Source organism: Dipteris shenzhenensis, chromosome 20 (genome assembly GCF_047967505.1).
Source record: "Dipteris shenzhenensis isolate YYH24624 ecotype China chromosome 20, Dip_SZ_1.0, whole genome shotgun sequence".
Lineage (NCBI taxonomy): Eukaryota > Viridiplantae > Streptophyta > Polypodiopsida > Gleicheniales > Dipteridaceae > Dipteris > Dipteris shenzhenensis.
Window position 1 is genome coordinate 42,184,608 of NC_141615.1, and position 9,533 is coordinate 42,194,140.

The following is a 9,533-nucleotide window of genomic DNA, read 5'->3' on the forward strand; positions in this document are numbered from 1 at the left end:
GAAGAGCCAGAGGACACCAACAGAAGATCTCATACATGTTCCAGAGACATCAAGACTCCCATACCCTAGTCAGGCCTTCATGGAGCTCAGTCTACTCATGACAAAACAGATGACTCATGATACCGGTTAGAACATGACAGGAACTACTCCTGGCACATGGAGTCCTTGTAGTTCCTAGGATCACCTGTAGTTTTTTGGTTTTCTTGGAGGTGTGATAGACATCTCCATGGGGGTGTACTCTCATGTTGACTTCGGTTTCTTACTCTCATAGGCTTTTTTGGCCTCCCACAAAGACTACCATGGAGAGCCCTCTCATCATCAATGCAGCTCACAGATGAGGGGGATGAGCGGTGTTGCTACTCCTACTTTAGAGTTCATCTCATCATCAGTAGTTTCTGAGAGGTGTGCCAGACACCCCCGGCTGGGGGGGCTGTACTCATGTTGTATTCAACTTTCTTTCCTTGGTCTCATGGGCTTTTTTGGCCTTCAGCAGAGGTTAATAAATCTCTCTCTCTCTCTCTCTCTTTGGGGATGGGGAGGTAAAGCTACTTTTCTAGGCAGCGTCAGGCACAGACTTGAGCTAGGCAAAATAGGTCTTCCAAGACTTGTCACAGTCAACAGGCTGGTTGGCCCTTTCTAGTCGGTCAGCCTGACCGGACCACCTGAATCCAGTCAGTCCTGTACTGTCAACTGCGTGAGCTTGGTTAGCATAATGGCCAGGCCCAGTTACCCCTCAATCAGCATTCCCAATAAAGACCAGTTGGCCCCAAGCTAGCCAAAAGAGGTAGCATTACACAGTAGAGAATCTCAAGACATTGGAGGGGATCACAGAGCAAAATCTAGAATCATCAACCTTAAATCCATGCACCAAAATGAACTCCTATCGTAGACAATGCACATCACTGGTGAGATCAGACGGGAAAAAAAGAAATGCAAATGACTTAAGAGTCTCCTCACTGACATTGTTACTGCTCACCCAGTTGGTAAATCATAGCTGTCTGATACCCACCGCTTAGAACACAGATGAACAGACTTAATGCTCAAGATTACAGACATGACTAGCTCCCTAACCAAAAAATTGATATCTTAAAAAGAAAATTCGTCACATCCTGATACTTAGGACAATAGAATGTTCTGACAGATAGGTCCAAGTCCATGCAGAGCCCAACTCATATCACCATATAGGGGAGGATCCCAATCCTTCCATCTCTTCATCGCCAAGCACCTCTGAAGTAGCACTGTATCAGCCACATATCCTATCATTGATCTGGCAAGTTGAGCCTTTGAAGCTCCACATATATCTCATCAATCTGCCTAGTTGAACCTTTGAAGCTCCAAATATAACTCTCCCCAATCTGACTCTGTGTTACGCCATGAGAAGTGCATACACCACCAACTTAATGATTCAACTACTTCTTCCATCTCTTCATCGCCAAGTACCTCTAAAGTAGCACTGTATCAGGCACATAGCCTATCTTTGATCTGGCAAGTTGAGCCTTTGAAGGTCCACATATCTCTGCTCAATCTGCCTAGTTGAACCTTTGAAGCTCCCAATATAACTCTCCCCAATCTGATTGTGTGTTACGCCATGAGAAGTGCATACACAACCAACTTAATGATGCAACACCCTAGTTCTCTTCAATAAGGATTTGCATGTCTGCCACATCATCAAGCTTACCAGATGCAGCAAAAATATTTGCTAAAATTACATAGGGTGCAACATTTTTCGGTTCTAACTCAAAGCATCGACTTCCAACCCGTAATGCCCTTTCCACATCACCATGGCTTGTGCAGGCCCCCAACAGACACTGCCATGGTGCAGCCATGTCTTCAAAAGGGATGTTCTTGATCAAGTCCTCTGCTTCATCCAAGTGTCCTGCACGAGCAAGAAGATCCACCATACAGACATAATGGTCCATTGTGTACCTAATACCATGGTCCTGGTCCATGGACAAAAAGAACTGCCTGCCATCTTCAACCAATCCTGTGTGGCTGCATGCGGTAAGAACACAGGTAAAAGTAATACTGTCTGGCTTAATGCCTTCAAGTTGCATCTGAAGAAAGAGACCCACGGCATCCTTGCCATGCCCATTATAGGCAAATGCTGCAATCATGGCAGTCCAAGATATAACATTTCGAGAAGGCATCTGGGCAAAAACAGCTTTAGCATCGTCCAAGCTCCCACATTTGCCATACATATTAATGAAGGCATTCTCCATCACTACATCTTCCACAAATCCATTGTTGGCAATCGCAGCGTGAATAGCTCGCCCCTCTTCAAGATCTGCCAGTCGGGCACACGCATCGATAAGACAAGCAAACGTGAGGAAATTGGGCTTCAACCCATCAGATTGCATCTGATGGAAGAGACTCAGAGCCTCTTTGGGAAACCCATTTTGAGCAAAAGCTGCAATCATGGTGCTCCACGAGATGATATTCCTATGAGGCATTCTGCCAAAGACACTCATTGCATCATCCACGGTTCCACACTTGCCATACATGTTGACAAGGGCAGTTGCCACAGCAATGTCCTCTTCATGTCCTCTGCCAACAATTGCAGCATGGATCCCCTGCCCTTCTGCAAGAGATGTAAGGCTAGTGCATGCGTCCACAACAAAGGCAAAAGTAATGCTGTTTGGATAAATGCCTTGACGTTCCATCTGATAAAAGAGATCCAGGGCCTCCTTGCCGTGTGAATTCTGGGCTAGGGCTGCTATCATGGCAGTCCAAGAAACCACATTCCGAAGGCGCATTTTGGCAAACACACTCCTTGCATCATGCACATTACCACATTTGCCATACATGTTTATGAGAGCAGACGACACAATAACATCTTGTTCTGCCCCATCCTCAATTATGGCAATGTGGATCTGTTGACCCTCTTCATGAGCTGCAACACTAGCACATGCGTCAAGGGCACAAACATAAGTAATTGTATCTGGGTTAATGCCTTTCATCTGCATTAGATGGAAGACAGCCAGGGCCTCTTTGCCATCTCCATTTTGGCCAAGCGTTGCAATCATGGTAGTCCATGAGACAACATTACGATAAGGCATTCTGCAAAACACACTCCTTGCTTCCTGCACCTTACTGCACTTGCCATACATATTGATGAGGGCATTTCCCACGATCACATCTTGCTCACCCCTCCTGCAAACGATAGCAGTATGGATCTCTTGCCCCTCTCCTAAGGCAACCAAGCTGCTACAAGCATCGAGAGCACTAACAAACGTGATGTTATTGGGTGTAACGCCTTCAAAACGCATGTATTCAAAGAGAGCCAGGGCTTCCTTCTCATGCTTGTGCCGGGCACATGCTGTGATCATGGCATTCCAAGCCACAACATCCTGGTATGGCATTCTGTCAAAAAGGATCCATGCATCCTCCAAACTCCCATTTTGACCGTACGCATTGACTACTATATTCCATGAGAACAAATTGGGGCTGGGCAATCTGTCAAAAACTGCGCGTGCATCCTCCACGTTCCCACAATTTCCATACATCTGGACAAGACAGTTTCCTAGGAAAGTATCATGATCATATCCAGAATTAATAATGCGGATGTGCACCTGCCTACCAGGAGAAAGGGATTTGGTTTTACCACAGCTTCTCAGAAGGGAAGGGAAGGTGTCAAAATTTTCTGTTTCATCAGATGATTCGTCAAAGCAAAGCCCCGTCCAACGTTTTACAGGTACTCGTATTCGTGCAACTCCCTTCAGAGGCTGCTCGTTCTCGTACTCTGACGTCCAGCTGCTTGAAAGTATTGTAGTTCTGATGCTTCCATCAGCACACTCTTTCAGCGTCTCCACCGCTAAGTTTGCCCAGGTGGCCACCCATTTTATATTACTGTCAGCAAATGATCTCAGTGACTTGCCTTTCTGCTGCCCAAAACATATTTCGGCATCCCTAGTCCGACGATAGCAACGGGCACACCATCTTCTCACAAAGAGTGGCAAAGTCTGCTCAGACATCCGTGATACCAAATGGCATCATCATTACGTATTTCATCGACTTGGGTAATCCGAGATCGAGCAAATGACACAGATTGAACTGAGATCCGAGATTGATGAAGCTCTACAAAAGTTTCATGCAGTTCCCGTTCATTCCAATCCTTGTTGAATGAATTTCGATGATCAAATGCCAAAGTTTCATTACTGTAGTCAATCTATCAATCGATCAACAGTTTCATGGAGTCAATCTATCAAAAATATCATGCAGTTCCAGTTCATTTTAATCCTTGCTCGATGATCAAATGCCAAAGCTCCTTTGCGCACTCCCAAGGATCATGGACGGGCAAGATTGCCCACCCATGATCCAACCGCTGACCATGGGCGGGCCTGGGTGGTTCTAGTGGGCACCGCCCAAGGATCATGGATGCTGCCCACGGATCATAGACGGGCAAGATTGCCGTCCATGATCCAACCCACGACCGAGATGCATTCAATGCACCATGGGCAGGCCTGGGTGGTTCTAGTCTTTAAACACCCTTAGTGTAGTCTATCTATTAAATAAATCAATCAATTGATGAAATTTGGATATTCCAATAAGTAATGCCCTTCACTGGAGCAAGAATGATTCACAAGGTATTCAAGGGAACACTTGTAGGTCTTAAAGTCCATATGGACTCTAGCAAAGGAAAAACTTAACACTAAGACTTGCCTTGGCCAACATAACATTTATTCAATGTTATGGGGACATACTCGCTCAATTTTATTTTATATGTATTTGTTCTGGGCCATGGAGGCTAATTAACTTATGTTTGTTCATGGATTAATTAATTTATTTGGGTTGATTAATTTATTTTAAGCTATTACTAAGAGGAGTGCACATTAGTTCGAACTCACAATGTTGTATTTCCACATATGAGCCCTACCACTAAGCTGTAGAGTGGAAGAGCATACCTAGTGCTAACTAAAATATTATGAAGAGGAAGTAAGCATTACTCTTTAACAAGGAAGATTTCTAGTGGTTTTTGATTGCCATCAATTCTGTGGATGTCATCAACGTTCGATCTTCGCTATTGTGAGATGCTTCCGGCGAGTAAGATAGGTAGAGCCAAGGATGTGTGGTGAGTGGTGAGGACTCTCCCCTAGCATAGGGTGCGGTCTACTCTAAGTGGTGCATGGTTGACATGTGAAACTCGCATGGGGCAAAGGTCTTTGTGAACAGACTGAGGAGTGAATCCCCGAGTCACAAAGTTCCTAGAGGGAAGGATATGAGCAAAGAGAGTGCTGATGAAGAGCCTGATGTCCCGCCTCCCGCGGAACACCAAAGTGACGAGCTTCCCCTGTCGGTTGAGAGAACCTAGAAAGCTCCTGATGAGACGGACGCTAGCCCATTGTACGTGGAGGTACTCACCAAAAAGATGCAAGGGACCTTCACTCCATTACCCGAAGAAGATATCGAACATATTTTGCTTGTGGAGGCTAATAGACATGCCAAGGAGGTGGAACACAGGCATTGTATGTGAAATGGATGTGGAGGAGGTCCGACCAGAGTTGGAAAGGTTGGTGACGGGAGGTCTGTATCTCTTTTTCATAGGCCACATCTCCTTGTTTGGAGAATTCAAAGAATTCATGTACTTTGAGAGTGAACTGCCGGTGAGTTGCTACACGATACGTTTTCTTGGGAGAGGATTCTTTATGGTCCAGTGTGTCTCAGAGTAGATTAGGGAGGAACTGGTGGGATGTGCGTTCCAGTTTTCGGGGGCTCCCATCCTCATCATTTCGTGGTCACCGTAGTTTAGCATCGATGGGTTTCTCCTACATGATTGTCCCATATGGATTGAGTTCCCAGGACTCCCATCTTGGCTGGGGAGCAAGATTGGCAACCTCGCAGCATCGTTGGGAAGGGTCCTGCAAATTCCCCAGGTGTCCTAGCAGCCTACCAACAAGAAAAGAGTCTGGATCCTCTTGGACAGAACATAGGATATCCCAGAGTTCATCAACCTTAGGGTGTGGAACGGCCTCAGCTTCACCATTCAAGTCAAATTTAACCCTTTCCCGAACACCTACTATGTTTGCAAATGGCTGGGACACTTTGCAAAGAATTGCCCGCTCAAGTCATCTAATACTATGTTGGCCCTGTTAGATATCAATGCTCCACTCTCGGGTAACTACATGGGAACCAGCTAACTCTACCTGTAAGCCCCCCATATTAGGAGAAGGCATTTGAGTAGCTTGGTTATTCGGTAGGTCCTAGTTTGGACCTTAGATGGGGGCCATGTATGGCCTGATGGTTGGACGGCTTCAGATAGAGTTGGCACACCACCAACTAGGGTACATGCAAGTGCAGGAAGGCATCCCTTAACTAACCGCACTGAGGGTAGACGGAGCATTTCTCGGGGTAGCCCACTCTCGAGTTGCAGGGCCCGTTTGGAGCCTCAAATGATCCCGGATGGCTTTGTTTTGCACACTGGTTCTATCATATGGTCGGTGGCCTATTTTGAGACCGCGACCCCTAGTCGATTGTTTTGGGCGGACTAGGTCGGCCACTCAATTGAGCCTAACCGACTACGACTGGTGGCTATATAAGAGCAAGCCCGTGAAGCCCATTTCATCATTGGCTACAGCAACCCTGATTCCTTAGCATCCAGCCTCCATCTTCTACTATTTCCAGCATGCCATCGAAGCTTCTTTCACAGGAGCACACGGTTGGGAGGCAGTGCCATCTATTGTATCGGCTCTACAGTAATCAAATTTTTGATTCTCCATACTATCTTGTTTTCTCTCTTGCATACGAGATCCTGTTACTTGTTGAGCACAGACGTTGTATTATTTTCTTACATAGTATCAGAGCCTGGACTCTAGCAAGAAGATTTGGTAGTGTGTTTCTGTTTGCGAGCAGATTGTGAGAGATGGCCCAGCCTGCAAGACTGCGAATCCCACCGTTCGGTGAAAGCGAAAAGTTGGATGGCTCAAACTATCCTCTCTGGAAGTTCAAGATGAATACCATCCTAAGCGCATATGAGCTTTGGGACACTGCTACTGGGGTGGACGTGAGGTTGGTTCCGAGACCGGATCCAGCCAATGCAGGACGTGAGACTAGATCCAGCCAATGCAGGACAACAGATAGTACCAACTGCAGATGAGATTCTCGCGTGGACAAGTAGAAATGCAGGTGCGCTGTGTTCTATTGTCTGTAGTGTTAGTGATTCCATCATGGTGTTAATTCAACATGTCACCACAGCGGAGGAGGCATGGATGGTCTTGAAAAATCAGAATGAGACCACGAATCAGACACAGATTTAGAATGTGGAGACTCAACTTGTGAACAAAAAATTGTCTAAGTCTAAAGCGGCAGAGAAGTTCATCACTAGGGTGAAGAATTTGCGTGATCAGATGACTGCGATTGGCATCACCATCACCAGCGAGAATTTAGCACAAAGGTGCATACGGATTCTCCCACCAAAGTATGACAGTCTTGTTACGACGCTAAGTATGTAGAACAGAATTCCGCCCCTCAACTTTGAGGCTTTCAGCGCGATGCTTCTAGAGGAGGAGATGCATCAAAAGACGAGGACTGGAGAAGATTCGGCTTTCTGGACCGGATCAAAGAAAGGTAAGGACTCTGGTAACCCATCTTCTTCTAATGATAAAAAGAGAAAGAAGAAGATCAAGTGCTTCTATTGCAACAAGGCAGGGCACAAGCAGAATGAGTGCCGAAAGAAGATTGCAGATGAGAAGAACGGAGTCAAGAAAGAGTCCAGCAACAACGCACAGGCAGTACCAATAGAGCTGTTCATAGCAATTGAGGAGATTTGCACGAAGGCAGTTCATGTACTTGCGGATGAACCTTGGATCATTGATAGTGGTGCATCGCACCACATGACCAGTCGAAAGGCTTGGTATATCTCTCTACAGCCGGTAGGGAATGACATCATGGTAGCAGTCGGCAATGATGCAAAATGTCCAGTAAAAGGAAAAGATATGATTGCTCTCAAGTCAGATGGAGTTGTAAAACAATTGTCCGATGTTCTTTATGTGCCAGATATCAAAAGGAACTTGTTGTCCATTTCTGCGATCACGGATCGGGACCTCAAAGTTCAATTCGATAAGAATGGTGCACAGATCCTAGATCTTCAAGGAAAGGTCATTGTTAAAGGTACACGGTGCAACAACATGTATGAACTCTCAGCTTTCAGTGCTCGAGCGGATGTGAAGAACACTAAGCTGTGGCATGAGAGGTTTGGTCATCTAAACCTTAGTTCTTTGAAGGAGATGCATAAAAGTGGAATGATTGCAGACCTACTAGAAATTTCAGATCTGCCTGATGTATGTGAAGCTTGCATGAGGGGCAAGCAGCATCGGCAGCCCTTTCCTAAAGAGACCAGCAGGGCAAAGGCTCCTCTAGAGCTCGTACACACAGACCTCCACGGAAAGATGGAGACGGAAGCTTTGGGTGGTTCCTTCTACTTCATGACGCTGATCCGACAACTACAGTAGAAGGATATGGATATACTTCCTGAAGACAAAAGACGAGGCTTTCAGTAGGTTCAAGGATTGGCATGTAATGGTCGAGGAAGAATCAAGGAGGAAGGTGAAGAAGCTGAGATCAGACAGAGGTGGAGAGGTCACATCGACTGAATTCAAAAGTTACTGCAAAAGTCACAGAATCAAGAGGCAGAAACCCTCGCCACATACATCACAGCAAAATGGAGTAGCAGACCTCCAGTTGGGCTTAATCAATGCCAAGGAAGTGGTCCCTGAAGCTTGTTTAAATTCACATGGAACAGTAGACGTAGGGGGGAAGAATTCAAGGCACGGAGGCTAGATAGGTTCTACATCTCGAGCGAAGCATGGTGGATCAGAGGGCCGTTCATCGGCAAGTTGCTTACATCCACAGCCTTCTCGGACTACTCCCCCCTCCTCCCAAATGGAGTAGCAGACCTGCAGTTGGGCTTAATCAATGCCAAGGAAGTGGTCCCTGAAGCTTGTTTAAATTCACATGGAACAGTAGACGTAGGGGGGAAGAATTCAAGGCACGGAGGCTAGATAGGTTCTACATCTCGAGCGAAGCATGGTGGATCAGAGGGCCGTTCATCGGCAAGTTGCTTACATCCACAGCCTTCTCGGACTACTCCCCCCTCCAAGATCGAGCGATCGAAAGACATCCCTTTCAAATTTGAGAAGCATCATTTAGTTTCTAAGCTGTTTTGCAAGATGGTCCATAAACTACGGCAATAAATGACGGTGGGCGTGAGGGACCCGTGCCACGAAGAAGCATTGGGCAGTCGCTCTCTATGGCCCGAGATGCTCTCAGAGCCGCCCTTACATTTAATCCCAAGGACCCAGTCCTAAGCACTCTAATAGTGGAAGCGGACATGGCCTAGTAGGAATGGGAGCTGCAAGAAGCGGACCCAGCATGCATCAAAAGCAGGAAACTCTAGCTAGCTCAAGGTGGCTGCCCATCGAAATCATTCTTCCAGGTCCTCAAAAAAAATCAACAAAGGGATCTGATTGACAAAGTGGAGGACGCTCAAGGCAATACGTAGACTGAATTCTAGCGCATAGCGGCAGTGTTCCAGAGAGCTC

General features: G+C 46.3%; 1 protein-coding gene across 2 annotated transcripts; it reads right to left on the bottom strand.

The window, feature by feature from the left end:
• Positions 1–1,067: 1,067 nt before the first annotated feature.
• LOC147889686 (pentatricopeptide repeat-containing protein At1g11290, chloroplastic-like) lies at positions 1,068–4,253 on the bottom strand. 2 transcript variants are annotated; one of them, XM_087391143.1, is made up of 2 exons: positions 1,626–4,253; positions 1,068–1,424 (listed from the first exon to the last, which is right to left on the bottom strand). In XM_087391143.1, the coding sequence occupies exon 1, from the start codon at positions 3,969–3,971 to the stop codon at positions 1,629–1,631; it is 2,343 nt and encodes a 780-aa protein (XP_087247269.1). In that variant the 5' UTR covers positions 3,972–4,253; the 3' UTR covers positions 1,068–1,424; positions 1,626–1,628. The 2 variants fall into 2 exon arrangements, with proteins under 2 accessions (XP_087247269.1, XP_087247270.1); XM_087391144.1 differs by having other exon boundaries at positions 1,068–3,503; positions 3,602–3,690.
• Positions 4,254–9,533: the final 5,280 nt, after the last annotated feature.

Coding starts and splice junctions, on each gene's coding strand:
- LOC147889686 (XM_087391143.1), bottom strand. CDS start 3,971: ATGTCTGAGCAGACTTTGCCACTCTTTGTGAGAAGATGGTGTGCCCGT.